The 19359-nt window shown below is 42.5% G+C and overlaps 1 protein-coding gene across 7 annotated transcripts in view; it reads left to right on the plus strand.

The window, feature by feature from the left end:
* Window positions 1–19359, plus strand: part of DNAH1 (dynein axonemal heavy chain 1) — a 236653-nt gene that overhangs the window by 107388 nt on the left and 109906 nt on the right. For all 7 annotated transcript variants that reach the window (XR_013229078.1, XM_077325858.1, XM_077325859.1 and 4 more), the window contains 9 exons: window positions 556–661; window positions 1818–1997; window positions 4408–4548; window positions 6232–6395; window positions 6686–6799; window positions 8447–8635; window positions 9651–9756; window positions 11311–11424; window positions 17133–17282. Coding sequence is in view for 6 of the 7 variants with exons in the window: in XM_077325858.1 (XP_077181973.1) it covers window positions 556–661; window positions 1818–1997; window positions 4408–4548; window positions 6232–6395; window positions 6686–6799; window positions 8447–8635; window positions 9651–9756; window positions 11311–11424; window positions 17133–17282 (1264 nt within the window). In the remaining variant the exon portion in view is untranslated. The remainder of the gene's footprint in view (window positions 1–555; window positions 662–1817; window positions 1998–4407; window positions 4549–6231; window positions 6396–6685; window positions 6800–8446; window positions 8636–9650; window positions 9757–11310; window positions 11425–17132; window positions 17283–19359) is intronic.

Raw genomic sequence — 19359 nt, forward strand, 5'->3', positions numbered from 1 at the left:
TTTTCTTCAAAGCCCTCTTGAACAATACTGCTTTACAGGGTTTTGTTTAAACAATTGCTTAGTTAGGTGCCCTCTTAACATTCTTCAGGAGACTCTTCCATGAGTAGGATGCCTCTACTGTGAATAGGGAGCAGGAGAGATTTCTGGGAAGGATGAAGGTGATCCCCTTAATTATATTGGTCTCAGTCATTTAAAGGAACAAATCAGCACCTTGAATTACGCTTGGATCTGTACAGTAGACCCATTTGTGGTGATCCTGGGAAAGGATTCCCCACCAATGTCAAGATTCTACTGTACAGGTAACAACTGGAGCTGTTTTAAAATGGATGTGATATAATTGCATATATGTGCAATGCACCTACAGCCAATATACAAGATACTGTAAATCCTAAAGTAAATGCACTGGAGTGCATCCTAAAGTAAATGCACTGGAGTAAATGTTTTTGGATTGAGGCCCAAAGTCAAAAGGTAGTTTTCAGTATTTCATTAGAGGAGATCTTACCAGAACATATGTTGCAGTGAAGAGACAAAAACATAAGCCTTCTTTCCTTCCAGATTTTACTTCCTTTCTGATGATGAATTGTTAGAAATACTGTCTCAGACCAAGGACCCCACAGCTGTGCAGCCTCATCTCCGCAAGTGTTTTGAGAATATTGCACGGGTAAATAACAGCCTTTTCTGTCTGGAGCAGGAGACAGATCCAGCTCTTGGAATGTTTACACTGTGGTATAGCTGGAAATAGCTAGAGCACTTTGATTCTGCTATACTAGCATGATTCCAAGAGCAAATGATACTTTCTCAGATTTGGAAATGAATGTGGAGCAGAATCTCATATCTTTGTATAAAAGAAGAACATTGCAGCATTGCATGCTTGGAATCTTTGCTTGCATAGCTAGCAACTCTTTAGAAAGTACTTTTTAAAGTATATGTTACATTTCAGGTCTTTCGTATATATGTTGGTGTGTGTGTGTATGTATATATGTAAGTATGTATAGAAAAGACCATGAAATCAACCACAAAGATGTATTTAGTTCACAGTGTAGCCATTGAGTAGATTTTCCTAATCCCATTTATATCAGTTGGCTTTGGTAAATTTTAACTCTGGGATGAATTGTGGATTTAACCTATTCCTCCTAGTCCATATTTTATCAAGTGGAAAGTTACCGGCAGAATAATCTGGGGGTAATTACAATTCTGCTTTACCTTTCCTAGTACTTTGAAATGTTAGGATTACTATGCTAGCATTTTTCATTGGCACTGTTTGTTTAGAAATTTACATTTTGTGGCCTTCACAGATACATAAGCATCATTCTAGGGAATGTATCAGCAAATATAGGCACAGTCCACTTCAGCTGATTTGAATTGATGAAGCTTTTTTTTTTAAACCCCTTTCAGCTTAACCCAGCATTAGTAAATTGGATAATAAGTTGATTCCAATAAATAAATTTAACAGTAGATTAACTGTACATCTGCCTACCAAGATAGACTTTAGAGTTTGTGGTCTGAATAATTTTCAGCAGGCTGCATGTAGCAAGCATTTAGCATTTTGCCATATAAAATTGGTAATTTTGCATATATTGTTTCTAGTAAATCAGGTGTGGTAAGATCCTACAAGCATGAAAGTCAGCATTGTTATTTGTAATGGGTTTATATCATTTGATTGTTAATCATAAGAGAACTAATCTATTGTCTTTCTGTCATCCATGAAAGCTACATAATTTTTGATCACTTAGAAAAAAATATATTATCTTGTCTAACTCTAAAATATGCAATAACTTTCTGCTTGACATCTCATGTTGTGGCTTTCATTTCATTAGCTGCTCTTTCAAGAAGATCTTCAGATTACACATATGTATTCAGCAGAAGGGGAAGAAGTGAAGCTGTTCTCTCCCATTTATCCCACGGGCAACGTGGAGGATTGGCTGTTGGAAGTTGAACGGATCATGAAGGCCAGTGTGCGGGACAACATTGAAAGAGCAATCAAGGTTTATCCACGTGTAAGTAGCCCATATTGTATGTTATAGTGAATTCACATACAACCTGCATGTAAGTGTGTGCTCCTGTTCATAAGCAAGAACCAAGGTGTTTAGAAATGAAACTAGGAGCAAATGCTTTGACAGAGTTTCAGTCATACATTCATTCAGCTGCACATGAATTTAATGTAACATGAGAATTACTCAGTGCACATAAAGAAAAATCAAGTTCATGCGGTACGCACCTTGTTCTGTATGCTCACTGTAACTTGAACAGGGCTAATGACTTGCCTAGAACTGTTAAGGAAATCCATGTTATACATATGGGGAATTTTAGGATATTTCCCATCAAGAACTAATTTACAGCCTCTTAATTGAAAGAGTTGCTAGAGTTGCTAGGTTAGGAAACTCCTTGAGATTTTGAGTTGGAGGAAGGGTACCTCGGTGGGGGACAATGCAATAGAGTTTACCCTTCAAATCAGACATATTCCCCCGATGAATTAATCTCTGTAGTCTGGAGATGAGCTATAATTCCAGGAAATCTCCAGGTTCCACCTGGAGGCTGGCATCCCTAGAGAGAGACTCAAGGCATGTCTCCCTTTGCTCTTCTAAAGATTTCTTTTAAAGGACTGTCCCTTAAGCATGCTCACCCAATGATGCCCCCTGAGTTCATGAACAGGAGACATACAAGAAATGCAAGAGGGGGCAGAATCTTAAGAACATAAGAAGACCTCTGCTGGATCAAACTATCTAGTTTCTTGTTTCACACAGTGGCAAACCTGGAGGACTGACAACGGGGCTTAGAGGCCAAAGCCTTCCCCAGTGTTACCTTCTCACTCTGGGTTCCCCTAAGTCATCATAGCTAGTAGCCATTGATAGATTTCTCCTCCATGAATCTGTCTAGTTCTAGCTGAGTTGTCTCCTCTGCCAGTTTCCTATTTATCGGGACTCCTGTGACCATCTAAACCAGCGGTCCCCAACCCCCGATCCGGAGACCGGTACTGGTCCATGGATCAGTCGGTACTGGGCCGCGGCTCCTCCTCGTCCTCCTCCCCGGCTGCTCCCTCAGGGGCTTCCCTGCCACTCTACTGCCGGCTCACCTTTGGTGCTCTCCAGCGGCCGCCATGGCTGGGGCTCCCCCTCGGCGTGGCATTGCACAGCTGCTGCTGGCAGCGCCCCTCTGCGGGCAGCAGGAAGTCAGGGGTGCCAGTGGAAAAGTTAGCGGAGCAAGGGCTCAGGCAGCGGCGACGTCCCTCGGCAAAAGACTACCCCCCCCCCCCGGCCTCAGTAAAATTGTCAAGTATTGACTGGTCCCCGGTGATAAAAAGGTTGGGGACCACTGATCTAAACCACATCTTGCAACTGCTTGAAGGGTCAAACAGCTTTCACACTGTGGTGCAACTCTTCAGCACTTGAGGCACTCCATTACCAACTGCCCCTGTTCTCAATGGCAGTGCTGAGAAGCAGGGTTAGAGAACTGCCTTTGAGTCACTTAAGAAGCAGGTTTTCTTCCCCTCTTCCCTGTGTCTGCAGTTAAGAGGCACTTACTATTTTCTTTGGGATAAACTTCATTATGGACCAAAGAAGTCAACCTGTGACTCAGAGTAGACAGTCTGGATCATACGAAATGGAACTGCCCATTGATTTCTACTCTTTGCTTCCTGTCCTTTAACTTCCTGCCCTTTAACTTCTTTTTAATCCATAAGAGAACCCATCCTCTTATCCTGTAAGTAGTAAGTTTTCTCAGGAGTCTTTGGTGAGGTACCTTGTCAAAAAGCCTTTTGAAAAATCCAAGTATACAATGTATACTGGGTCATAATTGTCTACATACTTGTTCACTTTCTCAAATAATTCCAAAAGCAGTCCTGTAATTTATTTGTCATCCAAAGGCCCCACTGTGTTTTTGACTGGTTTCTTGCTCCAGATATATTTAAAGAAATGTTTATCTTGATGCTTTTAGCAACCAGCTCCTCAAAAACTCTTTTTGCTTGCCTAATTATTGAATTAAATTTCTTTTGCCGGAGCCTGTGGTTCTTCCTGTTCAATACATTGGGACAGACCTTCCACTTTTTATAACTTCCTTAACTTGCATTGTTAACCACACAGACCTTCTTCTAGACTTGGCAATGCCTTTCCTTACCTTTGGAATGCATTCTATTTGGGCTTCAATTACCATGGTTTTAAATAGTATCCTCCAGGGATTTGACTGTCTTGCATTTCCCCTTCAGTTAAGCTTCAATCATGTGATAATTTCCATTGTAAATCCTATATCACACCAAGTGATTGTTTTACAACCTTAAAGAGATTAACAAGCAATTAAATTATGCAGAATGAGTGGTATCTAATATAGAATTGACTAGAGGTAAATCTTGAGACAGTGGTGTTAAGGCAAGAAAGTATTGTGTTTACTATTGAAATATGTTTTTTAATGAAGACACCAAGGACTACATGGGTCTTAGACTGGCCAGGCCAGGTGACCATTGCTGGCTGTCAGACATTCTGGACAAAAGAAGTGTCAGAGGCCCTGGAAGCTGGAGATTTGTCCTTCAGGCTGTATCCACAGCTAAGTGCTCAGGTAAAAATGTTTAATTTTTGTTTAGATTAAATTATTTATGCATGGAAAATCTGCTTTCAATATCACCTGTTAAAAATTGTCTTGATTTCAAACAACATGAAAATTGCACATTTAGCCAACTCATGTTAAAAGTAAAGACGTAGGGCTTTGCATGACCAAGGTATCTTCTCTTCATTCCTTTGTCATCCTACCCAATCTTTGTCCCATCTAGTGTACATTAGATTTTGGTTTTCTGTTATCAATAAATGCATTATCTATAGCAATACACAGAGTCAACGTGGTCCAGGTGCTACCTATATAGGAAAACCTGCCTAAAATTATGGTTCTATGTACTTGACACCTGGCAGTTCAGAAGTATAAAACTGGTAGAGAACTGCAGTCCCATGATCTTTTGCCAGGTTCTCTTTGCTTGGAATTTGTTCTGGAGTTTGACAATGCAGTCCCTTATCTCCTTCACCTGGGTTGGACCATCTGCACTGCCCTGACCTTAGTATGTCACTGCCAGGTGCAGTAAATAAAAGTTTAAAATGTAAGTTGTGGTACATGCAGTGTCCAATAATTTTTCTTGAAGTAAATTTAAACAAAATAGGTGGTGTTTTTTTCTCTCCTAAGGAATACTGGTTTCTTTAAATACTTTATACCAGTGGTCCCCAACCTTTCTGAGGTTGGGGACCGGCAGGGCATTGGGGCGCGGCTCGCGGCCCGCGGGGGCCATGCCCACGCATTGGCCGCGGCCACGCCTGCGCATCGGGCCGCGCCCGCAAGCCGCACCCGCGCATCGGGCTGCGCCCGCGCATCGGGCCTCGCCCGCGAGCCGCGCCCGCACATCGGACCGCGCCCCCGCATCGGGCCGCGCCCGCGAGCCGCACCCGCATCGGCACGGCCCGGCCCCGATTCCTTCTCCCCGCCCTCCCGCAGTAAGAAGCTTCCCGGGCTGCAAGCTTGCACCCTGGGAAGTTTTTTTACTGCGGGGTGGGGGGGCGCGGGGAGAGGGAGCCGCGGCCCGCAGGTTGGGGACCACTGCTTTATACGTTGTTACCTAAAGCAGTGGTCCGCAATCTTTCCGTGGCTGCGGACCGCTGCCACGGGGTGGGGGGAGAGGGCGACCCGGGCCCCTGCGCATGCACAGCAGTCCCAGCACAAACGCACATGTGCGAACTTGCCACGCATGCACGTTTGCGTCCAGCGGAGGTGCAAACGCATGTACGCGGGGCTGCTGCGCGTGCACAAAATGGTCGTGTGTGCGCGTTTGGGTCCTGCCGGGCGCAAACGCACATGTGCGGCAAGTCCGCACATGCGCGTTTGCACCTCCTGCATGCCGGCGGCTGTGGCTCCCTCTCCCCGCCCCCCCCCCACAGCGAGAAGCTTGCCAGGCCGTGAGCATATCGGCCACTGAAGTGGCTGCAAGCAAATCGGCCGGCGGCGGCTCCCTCTCCCCCCCCCCCCCCCGAAGCAAGAAGCTTGCCAGGCCGCAAGCTAATCGGCCGCTTTGGTGGCCGATTTGCTCGTGGCCTGGCGAGCTTCTCACTGCGGGGAGGCGGGGAGAGAGAGCCGCGGCCCCGGCGCTGAGGCCTTCCGGCTGCGGCCCGGGGGTTGGGGACCACTGACCTAAAGCATTGTAAAGAGACAGCTATGCTCTTTTCTCCAGTGTATGGTCTGACTTGTTTTGCTTTCCTTACACAGCTGAGTGATCTAGTTGCACTTGTGCGAGGGAAGCTGTCTCGGATGCAACGGGGGGTTTTATCTGCTCTCATTGTGATTGAAGTCCATGCCAAGGATGTGGCAGCTAAACTCATTGAAGAGAATGTCATGAGTGAAAATGATTTTGAATGGATTTCCCAGCTCAGGTGAGGGGGTTCCTTTTATCTGTTATTGATATTATTAGACAGTACTAGTAACACGGATTTTAAGCTATTTTCACGCAACAGTTGTATAGATTAGATTGGTACAAACAAAACACAGTCATAGCCCTTAACGGGATTTGTAAAGGATCCTCAGACATCATCATCATCATTCACCTTGAACTGCTTGTATCAGCCCTGTTGGGCTTAAAGGTGCTACTGGATTCTGATTTTATTGTGCTACTTCAGACCAACCCATTTGAGTTTTTCTCCTGCGTTTTATATTGTATTATTAGATACTATTGGACAAGAGATGATTTATATATCCGGGCAGTGAATGCTGAATTTATATATGGTTACGAATACCTGGGCAACAGTGGACGCCTGGTAATCACACCTCTCACCGACAGGTATTAAAAAATTATTACACTTAGAACAGTGGTTCTCAACAGTGGTCCTCGTATTGTGGTAACCCCCAACCATAAAATTATGCAAGTGTTCTTTCACATAAATTACACCGAAACTGACCAATGGCATGAAGATCCATTGTTCATGATTATATAGAAATTGTTTTTCTTTTCGGGGTTTCTCAGTTCAGTTCTGCCTCTTGTCCCACCATGCCAATCTCGCTCTTTTCTGCTGCTCCAGATAGACAAATGCTGTATCTCAATCTACCCGCAAGATTGTTGTGTGGATGGTACCTCCCCCCCCCCCCGGCCAAGCTGCTTGCCCTGCTGCAACCCCTGTGAAAGGGTTGTTTGACCCCCAGGTTGAGAACCACTGACCTAGAAGAACAGCCCCATATATCTGTCATCCTGTATAAAAAGATTTTTTTTTAAGAATTAAAGGATATGCACTCTTGCTTTTACCACTTCTGAAACTGCTAGGCCATTTTCCATATTGTCATGAATAGAGGTGGTGGAGAACTCTGATAGGATCTAGGAGTTTTGGAACATGTTTGTAGCTGTACCTTGGATATTCTCTGTCTTGTTGAAGAACATTAGTTCTCACTGTACAGTTCTATTAGAGCTCTCTCAGCCCAGCCTATCTCACAGGACACCTTGTGGGGAAAGGAAGGGAAGGTGATTGTTAACCTCTTTGAAACTCCATTGGGTAGTGAAAAGCGGGGCATAAAACCTCCCAACTCTTCTATCATGTGTCTTGAAAAAACACAAGCTTCCTTTTGGAAAGTTTTTCTCTTTAGTAAAGATATGTATACCAGCACTTCTATATTTGTCTTTATGAAGGACTATGTATTAGTCATGCATCTATATGGAATATGGAATGAATCTTCTCCAGATTGAATAAGGATATGGCCATACAATTTGGCAGTAATTTGCAGAAGCAATTTAAGCAAGTGATCCTTTGTGACTAATATTGAATGATGAATCTTCATTGTCTGGAATAATTCCATAGGGCCTACTTTTGCATATAAAATTGTTACGCCTAGTGATGAGCATCAGTATGGATTTTGGTGCTTTTGCGCAAGAGAGCAAGGAGGATATAAAATGGGTTTCTGAAATGATAAAATAATTATTCTCAGGGGCCTTATCAGATGCATGTTTTAGATGTAACTTGCTAACATGTTATAGGTCTGATAAGCTGGGAAGAATGTTTAGATTAGGATGGCTAGTGAATGCTTTTAACCATTTTTCTTGCAGCATGTAATTTTCATATGTTTAAGTTGAATTTCTTTTTTTACTGAATGTGATTCTGTTCTGCAGATACCATCATCTTAGACCACAATGCTCTTTAATCTATATGAGCTTCTCATTTGGCACTTTGTAATGCTTATGTTTGTAATGTAATGCTTATGCTTATAAACGGTAATGACTGGGGAAGGCACTGGCAAACCACCCCGTATTGAGTCTGCCATGAAAACGCTAGAGGGCGTCACCCCAAGGGTCAGACATGACTCGGTGCTTGCACAGGGTATACCTTTACCTTTACCTTTTAATGCTTATGTATAAGTTTTGTAGTGTAGGTTATTTTGACTAGAAAACCTAAGGTTCTCTTCCAGCCATAAAATGGGTTGATTGTCTTATTCTTTGCGATAGATGCTACCTGACACTTACTGGAGCTCTGCACTTGAAATTTGGAGGTGCTCCTGCAGGGCCAGCTGGAACAGGCAAAACAGAAACAACTAAGGACTTGGGCAAAGCTTTAGCTATCCAGACTGTGGTGTTTAACTGCTCTGATCAGCTTGACTTCATGGCAATGGGAAAATTCCTGAAAGGACTAGCCAGGTATAAAATATAATGCTACTTATTATTTGTTAAGTGGGTTCTAGATCAAATCAAGCCTGAATTCTACCTAGAAGCTAAAATGACTAAATGGAGGCTTTTGTCCTGTGGTAACATTAAGAGAAAATGAGTCACTGGAAAAGACAATGCTATGAAAAAATTAAAGCAGCAGGAAATGACCCACTGTGAGAGGGATTGACTCAATACAAGAAACCATGACCCTCAGCTTGCAAGACTGTTAATGATAGGATATTTGGAGGTCATGGATTCATAGGGTTGCCATAGGTTGGAAGCATCTTGATGGCATTACACACACAGTAGTGTGTGAAGGTTTGGCATGTGGGATCATCACAGTGCTGATGATACCCAGCTTCATTTCTCCTTTACTTCATCAGATGGAACAGGTTTTTCATTAATGATTGCCTGATATCAGTGACAAACTGGGTGAGAGTGAATAAACTGAAGCCCTGTCTAAGCAAGATAAGAGTATCTCACAATGGGTGCTTCAACCAATTCAAATATATTTGTTTTTCATAATCTTCCCTTCTCTTTAGGAGCCAAACTTATGTGTCCTGGATCCAGCATTGCTGGTTCACATCCAAAAAACATGCTATTTCTGATCATTGAATTAGCTGCCACAGTCTTTTCTGGAGGCAAAAGATCAAGTTGCTGTCCAGTGTGCTGTATCAGCTTCTAAGTTATTCTGTGTGTGAGTCCTTTAGGAAAGCTGGGACTTCAGCTGATTGAGCTTTACGACCCATACCATCAGAACTGCGGCCAAAAATAAAAAGATGTATGAAGCATGTTGTGTTTAATATGACCCTGGTGATAGAAATGACTTTTACAATATGGGCTTTACATAGTTACACACATAGCAGACCAGAAGATATTATTATAATACTCATTTCCTCTCTTCCTTCTCTCATCTCCTATAACTTTTAAGACTGATGGAATTGCTTGTAAATAGAAAATTCTACCTCTGTGGATTCTTGACATTGCCCTTCTTTTATATGCTCAGCTCAGGAGCGTGGGCTTGCTTTGATGAGTTCAACCGCATTGACATTGAAGTGTTGTCTGTAGTAGCCCAACAAATCACAACTATTCAGAAGGCACAGCAGCAAAGGGTAAGTTTATATTTTCAGGGCATGGCAGTAGAGTGAAAGGAAGGGGCTTCTTTCTCCTTTTTATCCCTCTTTGAATGATTAGTCATGTAGACTCAAGTGGATGCGTGGCAATGAGCTTATGGTCTTCATATTTGAAATGGCCAACCAAGAATTAACCAAATGCTATAAATAATGTAAAGACATGTCCAGTACCTGATTTTCTAGCTCTGTTCCTGAGGTTGCTACAGAACTCTAAATAAAACAATGCTGAATTAATTAATTAACAGTGATCCTGCCACTGCTTAATTTTTGCCAGTGGTTGCATTCCGCTTCAAGAAATGTTTCTGTGTTGTTAGCATCAGTGGTGTAAGTGGCAAATAACATAACAGATACAAGAAGTTCAAGGTGTTTTTCTGAAGCCTCATGAAGACTCCAGTAACATTTGACAATGGCCCCTGTCCATTTTCTCTTAAGATTGTGTGGATGGTTTGAATTATTTTACCATTAGATTGCCTTTGTATTTCTGTATACATTATTGGAAACTGGTATTTATTTATAAAACAATAAAGCATTTATATACTTGATCAGTCACATAGTCATTCTGTTACCAATTTACTAAAAACATGAAAATGCTGAGACAATGTTTGTAGGTAGAACCACGAATACCAGCAGAGGACATGCAAGGGAATTATTCCCCACCCCCCCACCCCAAGCCTTTTTCCTGCTTTCTTCTCTCCTTCCACCTCACCAGTTAACCTACACTTGTCTATTCGTGTGTCACATTCTGAGCAAAGCCTGGTATTGTTACTGTACCCAGGGTTTCCAGAATACATAAGGTGTACAAACCAGTCCAGAGTCCAGGGAATAGGAATTAGTACACGAGGTCTGGGTCTTGAGCTGTAGGAGCAAACAAAGTTAACAGAGTATAAGGCAACAAGTTAGGGTAGAGCTCTGTTCGCTAAGCAGCTTACAGAGCAGTATAATATAAAATATTACTTCTTCATCCAGCCTTGCTTACTTTGTCCCTTTTATCTGTCACTTTTTGCTGACTCATCTCCAAGGCCCATGTGCAAACCGACAGTCTTGAGTGAGTCTTGCAAGGTGCATAGCAACACAGAACAGCCTTTGCTGACAGACACCAAAATTGAGGGCTGGCATGGCAACACTGTGTAGTTGCTGAGCAATAGCCACTGAGGGCATTTGTTTTAAAAGGCTGCAGGAGTTAATTTTTTTATTGGGTAGGGTGTAAGATAACAGATTTTTCTACGAACCTGGGGCTTTTCTCAGGTTTGTAAAAAGATCTGTCGTGTTTGTTAATTTCTCCAATCTCTCTATTTATATACCCACAGATTTAGTTACATTGAGAATTAGGTATATAGTTGGGAGGAAGAACATTGTTGCATGTCAGACTGGATTCCAAGGGATTCTTCTCACAGATGCAAATTGCATCTTTTGGTCAGTGCAGTACGGCTGGGTATATGGATTTATTGGTTATGTTGCTTTTGTTCCTAACTAGAACCGAAGATGCTTTCAACTTATTCAATGACGAGTAGCGATTGTGTTTTTACTTACTAGGTGGATCGCTTCATCTTTGAAGGAGCTGAGATTCCACTGGTCCCATCTTGTGCAGTCTTCATCACAATGAACCCTGGCTATGCAGGACGTACTGAATTACCTGATAACTTAAAGGTAATTATATTGAACATGATGTAGTATTGCATTCAGGAACAAACTGCACATTTCATGAAAGATCTCTGCTCAGACTTCTGTGAGATAAGTTGGGAGATAACAGATAACAGATTGTGCAAATAGTGATTATCATGTGGGTCTAAAATCCATGGCTCTGGTACAATTAACTCATAGGAAACACACAAACTTGTTTGACAGAGTATGTTGAACAGTTTATAGCAGTTGTACTTAGTCTTAGCCACGTTTTTTATTAAAGTGATTGCAGGCATATCCTTAGAGAAGCATAACAATGGAAGGACTGATATTAAATAGAGGAATACTGCCAATCTGTTGATGTCCAAGAAGCGCTTTCCATCTCACTCCAGTGCTGCTTCAGATCTGTTGTCAGACAAGAAGGGTGAAGACTCAACTCTGCTGCTGCTGACAGAGGACTTATGGCTCTACACAGAGCAGTTGACTAGCATGGCTAAAGCTCTGCAATTAGAAATTGTTTGCTTGCATCTGCAGCCATTGGATCTGATACTCTGAGTAGCATATTCTATCACATATTCTGGGCCACTGTGGCAGATGCTCCATGGCCTATGCCAAATCAGTCATCCCAGAGCGAGGGCCTGGCATTTAGCTGGAAAGAGGTTAGAACAGGTGAAGTCCTTCAAATACCTGGGAGTTACTTTTCAGGCCTTAGGATGAAGGCATGAACACTTCATACAGCTTGCGAATGTAGGGGAGAGAAGTGCCCTCAATATACTTAAATTTCATCGCTCCAATGGAGCCTATTTTGTTCCAGCGGTGCTCAAACTCTTTCAATCTAAGACAATAGCGCAAATGGTTTTTGGGATGTTTTTAGGCCCACCAACCTCTGGCTTTGCCCCACTTGAGCGGGCGCAAACAAAATTGCTCAGAGGATTACTTCAGGTTCCAAACTGTGTTTCGAATTCATGCATACATTTAGAGACAGGGCTACCAAAATTCAAAGCTAAAGCAGTTACTTCATCTATTTCTCTATTGTTAAAGGCGCACTGGGCCACATCTGGCTTACTTCCTTCAATCTTCTGTGGCAGTTTTAAATCCCAGTGGCTTTTGGCCACTGAAAGGGAAGTTACAAAATGAGGCTTTTCCTCACTTTCACTACTTGAGATACGTAACGATCAGGCAAAAATTGTAGTGAAACAAAGGACTGAGGACTCAGAGCGCCAAACTGATCTTTCTAGGTATGGTGCACTACTGTGTTCCAGATATATTCAAGCCTCTGCAGACTGTCTCTCCTGTTTGGAATCAAAATACTAAAGGAGAGCATTCACACTAGCAAGATGCTCTGCATTACCTTCTGCCATGCAGGTGGGCCACTTCAAGAAAATCCCAGTAGCTGAAAGATTCTGCCCCTGTAATCCTGGGGAGATAGAGTCAATTGAGCATGTACTCTTAAGGTGCCCTACCTTCAACTTTGCAAGAAATAAATTCATCCACTCATTGCTCAGGGATTCCTCCATTAGCTCTAACAAAAGAAAAGTTAGATTTATCCTGTGGAATAGTAAGGTCCATATTATTAAGCAGGTTGCCAAATTTTGTGCTCATGTATTTAGCACATGGGAAAGACAACTCAAGCTCAATTAAAAGTGTTTTAGAGGAATTTTATTATGCAATTTTTAATATACCGATTAATAATGCAATTTTAATATTTTTAAATTTTATACAAATTAGATTTGTCCCAGAAAGTTCCCAAGTGCCTAACAAATCTAAATTCTTCCCCACAGCACCACTTTCCCATCCACACATTGAGACTTTTGATCCTTCCCACCACTATCATCCTAACTCAGCAACATGTGATGGCTGCAACCTTTGCACCAAGCAAGCAAGCAAGCAAGTCACTCTGCAGTCAACTCACTATCATAGACTCACTCTCGTCTTAATAATTGAACCACTCACCTAACCCCAGAGGGGGTTTTTGGTGTAAAAGGATATTGGTTCATCACTGAATGTGTGCTCCCTTTATAGAGATAACATCTATTCTTCTCTGACTAACGCTCTCTGGCCTCAAGTCTTTCACTCACTGCAACAGTCGAAAAGCTGTCAGCACAGAATTAGAATGGTTCTGGTAAATCCTTGAAAGTCTTCTTCCCAGACCTTTCTGCCTCAACTTTTCCTGGTCAGCAACCCTAGCTGCAAGGGAAGCAACCTGTTCTCTAAGAGTAAAGATTTCCGTTCATAAGCATGCACCCAATTTCCCCCCCAGTGAGAAGATAATCATACATATGGCAGTCTCTACAAAACAGGAGGAAGGTGAAGAAAGGCAGGAAGGAAGTCATATTCATACATACAGTTTTATTACGGTCATAGACCAGCATAAGAAACATCCATTAAAACCAGGAATTAAAACATCTTAAAATATAACAATAGAAAATACAAAAGGTAGATAAACACAGCTGTCCATATTCATTTAAAACAGACCATTCTATTACAAATTTTGATCGCTGCTGCGCAGAACTTGGCAACTCTATAAGTTGTGTTGTTTTCTATATCTGCAAGCAGCAGAGAAATGTAAAATTCTCCTGAGTGCCCCGGGAATCTGCCTAGCAATGGAAGAATTAGACTAGTTCGAATCTCATTATAGAATCGACATTGAAAGAGAACATGTTCCATGGTTTCTACATGCCCAGAGCCACAGGTGCATTTCCTTTCAGTATAGGGTATTTTCTTATATTTTCCTTCTAATACCGCTGAAGGGAAGGCATCACAGCGTGCCAAAGTGAAGGCCCTCCTATGACTAGGTACTTCAAGCTTGGCCAGATATGTCATAGGGTAAGATGAATATCTATTGGATTTACTAATAATGAAAGATGGGTTATTCGCTAGGTCCTGTTGGCGTTCTCTGTCGGTCAATCTCTGCTTAACAACTTCTTTGGCCTGATCATATCCCATACTCAGTAGGAACTCAGGAGAGAACCCCAAGAGTGTGATTTTAGTTCTGATGTTTCGTTGCCAAGATGATTGATAGCCATCCTCAGTTGTTAGTGGGGCAAGGCCACGAGGGAAAAAGGACAGTCTAAGCCAGTAATTTAAAGCAGTCAGCCATACTCTAGCCTCCATCTTCATGAAACCTGTCTCAAGTCTCAGAGTAACATTGGAGACACACTTTGGCACTTGAACAGCAGATCTTAAAAATTTAGATTGAACCCTCTCTAAGGGGGCCAAGTTTGAGGGGGGGGGCAAGTGTGTGCCATATAATAGTTGTGACACTGCCTTGGCTTCAAATAATTTGAGTGCTGCAGGTATATATTGTCCACCTTTTGATCGAAAAAACTTAAGAATGGCATTTGCACTTTTCTGTGCGTTGTTGGCCACATAGTCCCCATGGGCTTTCCAGCTACCAGAGGTCTGAAAGACTACCCCTAAGTATTTGAAATGACAGACCAATTCTGTGCCCATCAATGATCCAGGAATGTCTCTTAGGTTTTTTTGCAAATGACATAATTTTGGTTTTCTGGTAATTTAGTTCTAAATGGTCCATTTTACAGTATAATATTAAGGCTTTCAGGGCTCTTTTGAGTCCAACAGCTGTTTGGGATAAAATTACTGCATCATCTGCATAGAGCAGGGTTGAAAGATGTCTTCCAGCAATTTTTGGGGGGTGGAAATTAATGTTACAGAGGTGGCTCACCATATCATTAATATAGAAGTTTAAAAGAAGTGGGGCCAAGATGCATCCTTGTTTAACACCTTTTTGGGTTTTAATATCTCTGGAGAGATGACCTTCGGGGTTGCATCGTACTTTAAGGGAGGTTTCCTTATGCAGTGTGCATATTAAGTAAAGGAGACGGCGATCAAGTGAGGAGTTCTCCATTTTTTCCCAAAGTTTGGTTCGTGAGATGGAGTCAAAAGCAGCTTTAAAGTCTATAAAAGCAGCATAAAGGGGAGAAATATTGCAGGAGAGATGTTTTTCGATAAGATGGTGCAATACCAGGCATTGGTCGATAGTAGATCTGCCCTCTCTGAAACCCGCTTGCTCCTCTGCAAGGATGTTTTCCTGTTCTAGCCAGTCTCGAAGTTTGGATTGCAAATGTCTTGCATATAGTTTGCTGATAATATTGAGAAGGCTAATGGGTCTGTAATTTGCAGGGTCATTTTTCTTCCCTTTTTTATATATTGGGACAATAATTGCAAGTCCCCAGTCCTTAGGAATAAGTCCGTAGGTATCAATGCAAGTAAAAAGCGAGGCCAAAATAGGAACCCAAAAGTCCAGGTTGTTTTTTATAGCCTCTGCAGGAATTAGGTCTTCCCCTGCAGCTTTCCCTGATCTTAGCTGTGCTATTAGGCTCTTTATCTCTGCCTCAGTCACTGGTGCCCATGCTGGTAGATTTTCTATAGATTGATTAGGGCATCCTCTATCACCTGGAGAATCCATATAGAGTTCCTGAAAATGAGTCTCCCAGGCTTCAGGGGAGATGTGACACTCCATTATAGATGATCCCTTTCTTTGGGAGCATGATGTCAAACGCCAAAATGAGGCTGAATCTTTGGATTTAACAGCTTGAATAAGACGTGACCAGTTATTTTTCATGGCTTCCTTTTTCTTATAAGCTAGCAATTGCTTATACAGTCTTTTTTGATGGAGAAGATCCATTGCAGTTGTTGAAGTAGTATTAGATATGAATGCCTGGTAAGTAGAAACAAGAGCTTTCTTAGCAGTGACACAGTCCTTATCAAACCATGATCTCGAATAATAATGCTTCTGTCTTACAAATATACTGTCTTTGTAGGATAAATGCTGGTAGATTTCTTGGGTAAGAGCACTATAATTTTCCAGGAAAGCAGCTGGAGTTTTAGCTGTTATTAGAGTAGTTCGAAGGCATTGTAGACGATCTGTGTCCAGTAAGTCAGTTGTTGATTGATTTCGTTGAGGAGTCCACTTAGCACGACAGTAGGATCTACCTGTTGGCATTAAGGTGGGCTGATAACAGTCCTTAATGTGAAGCCTTTGAGTAGGAACATTTATATTAAGCATGACTGGAAAATGGTCACTGACAAATTTAGGAATAACTTTTAAGTTCTTAACATATGGAAGAAGATCCCTAGATACAATCATGTAGTCTATAGTGCTCATTCTAGCCCCGGATAAATAGGTAAATTCAGCAGGATGGTCTCCCACTATGGCACCATTTAGTATATGGAGATTTAGTCTATAGGCCATTTGGGCTAAACAGAAACCTGAAAAGTTTGGAGTCTTATCATTGGAGCATCGTATGAGAAGAGTTCCGGTGTTGTCATGTGAAGGAGGTAAACATTTATTTTGTTTATTTTGTTTATTGTCAATTCAATATTAAGCTTGGTGGATGTTAAAATTCCCAGGCCTCCTTTTGCTCTTCCATATTTTTTCCCTGGTTCTGCTGCAACAGAGAGTGACTGAAATCCATTTATAATCAGGTCTTCTACAGTCCATGTTTCCTGCATCAATATGACATCATAGTTTGAAAGAAAGTTATTAAAACATGGATCCCTAATAGCTACTTTCCACCCTGCAATGTTCCAAGTTAGAAAAGTAATCCTATGTCATATTCTGTCTCTATTTGCAGAAAGACTCTCAGGGATCCAAGCCCCTGTCAACAATGTGCAAATGTGCTGATAGTACTAATCACTTCTTTTTGTGTAGATTAACTCCAATCTATGTCTAAGTCGCTAAGTATAAATTTTCATGGCACATTGTGTTCCAGGCTCTTTTCCGTCCTGTGGCTATGATGGTTCCAGATTATTCTATGATTGCTGAGATTTCTCTGTATTCCTTTGGGTTCAATGAAGCCAAAGTCCTGGCAAAAAAGATCACCACCACATTCAAACTATCTTCTGAACAGCTTAGTTCTCAGGTCAGTATCTTTAGCCATCTATTTTTTCTAATGCATGAATAGTCTCTGTACCTTCTCCAAAGTGTTAACTCAGTATTGTTTCTTATTCTGAGGTTTTATTATCTCATATTCAATTTCAAATTGTATCTCAGTGTCCTTCAGCTGTTCAATCCCTTTCAGCTCAAAAATTCATTTATCTGAAACATTTTATACCACCTTTCCACCCAATCAGGGTTCCCAAGGTAGTGCACATAAAATATTAGGACAATTGGAACATGATTGTTGTCTTTAAGTATCTGAAAGTTTGTCACTTAGAGGAGAGCAGGGGGTGGTTCCTGCTGGCAGCAGAGGAGAGCTGAAGTAATGGCTTTAAACTATGTGTAGAATGGTACCAGCTAGATATATGAGTTTTTTTCCACAATCAGTGTAGTTCAGCAGTAGAATTGGCTGCTTATGGAGGTAGTGAGCATTCCCTCACTGGTGGTCTTTAAGTAGTGGTTGGACATAGATTTATCATGGATCCTTTAGGCTAATCCTGCATTGAGCAGGGGGTTGGCCTAGATGGCCTATATGGCCCCTTCCAACTCTATGATTCTATGATTCTATAAATACAACATTAAAATCCTTAACACTGTTTTGCTCCCTTATATATTTGGGAAACAGCCTCCTGGGAGGAGACTGTCCAGGGCCCTGTCTGTCCAGGTCCACCCTGATTGGCCCTCCCTCTCCAGCTCCCACCCTCCCTCCTTGCCTGCTAGAAGCCTTGTGACTGCCACCTCCATTGTCGCCCATGAGGAGAGAGGCAGTGACAGGGCTTTGTGGCCCACAGGTACGCTCCTGCTGGGAGGGAGCCGGGGGGGGGATTTTGGAGCCTCCCTTTGGGCCGCAAAGCCCTGTAACCTCTGGCAGGGGGTGGGGGCTTTCCACTCCCTTAAGTCGGGCCAAAGGGAACCTCCCACGGCAGCGATGACCCCAGGGAGGGCCTTTCCACTCCCTTTAGCCCGCTTTGTGGGCCAAAGGGAGCCGCGGCCACCCTCTCACGCCCTCCTGCCTGACGCCCCATTCAAAGCCCATTTTTAAAATGGACTTTGATACTAGTTACTATATAATGGACAATGAAACCATGTTCAAAGCACTTGAACCAGGTATGATAGCCAATAATTATTATTGGGGGCATGCTAATTATTATTAGGGGCACCCGTTGGCAGAAGACACTGATAGAGATTAATCTTCCTTGGGAGAGAATTCCAAAGTTTGTTGTCATGACCAAGAAAGCAATACTTGAGTCACCACCCACCTAGCTTCAGGTGCTAGGGGCAGTTGAAGCAGGGCCTCCAAAGACGACCAGAGTTGGTGGGTAGGGACATGTGGGAGAAGGGGTTCCCAGGCCACATAAGGCTTTAAATGTCAATACTAGCCTCTTTAATTGAACTTAGAAGCAAATTGGAAGCCAGTATGGATAAAACAAGATTGAAGTTTTATGATCCCTATGACCTACTCCAGTCAGTGTTTTGGGCACAGCATTCTGTATGAACCATAGCTTCAAGATAGCCTTCAATGGCAGCCCCATGAGGAGTGCATTGCAGTAATCTATTCTAGATGTTACCAGGGCATGCACCACAGTGGCAAAGTCATTTCTGCCTAGGAATGGTTGCAGCTGACTCACCAGCCAATGCTGGTGAAAGGTATCCCTGGTCCCTGCTGCCACCTGTTTATCCAACAGGAGTCCTGTGTCCAGTTATGAACCTGTTCCTTTGCATGGAGTGCCCATCCAGGATAACCCATTTCCTGGGTCAGATCTCTCCCTGCCCCCGCCCTCAGTAGCACCTCCATTATGTCAGCATTAAGTTTCAGCTTCTTAGATTTCAGCCTGAAACTCCTTCCAGGTACCTGTTTTTAGAGTTGAGTGTAATCCACATATCAGTGGCAACTCAGCCCAAATATCTGGATGACCTCTCCCAGAAAATTTACATAGATTTTGAAAAACATATGGGTCAGGAAGAAATAAATCGACTCCACAACTGTAAAAATGCAGAGGGAGGGCAAACTGTGGAATAATCATATCCAAACCCCAGTTCCAGTGCTAGCAAATCAACTC

Source organism: Paroedura picta, chromosome 3 (genome assembly GCF_049243985.1).
Source record: "Paroedura picta isolate Pp20150507F chromosome 3, Ppicta_v3.0, whole genome shotgun sequence".
In the NCBI taxonomy this organism is placed as follows: Eukaryota; Metazoa; Chordata; class Lepidosauria; order Squamata; family Gekkonidae; genus Paroedura; species Paroedura picta.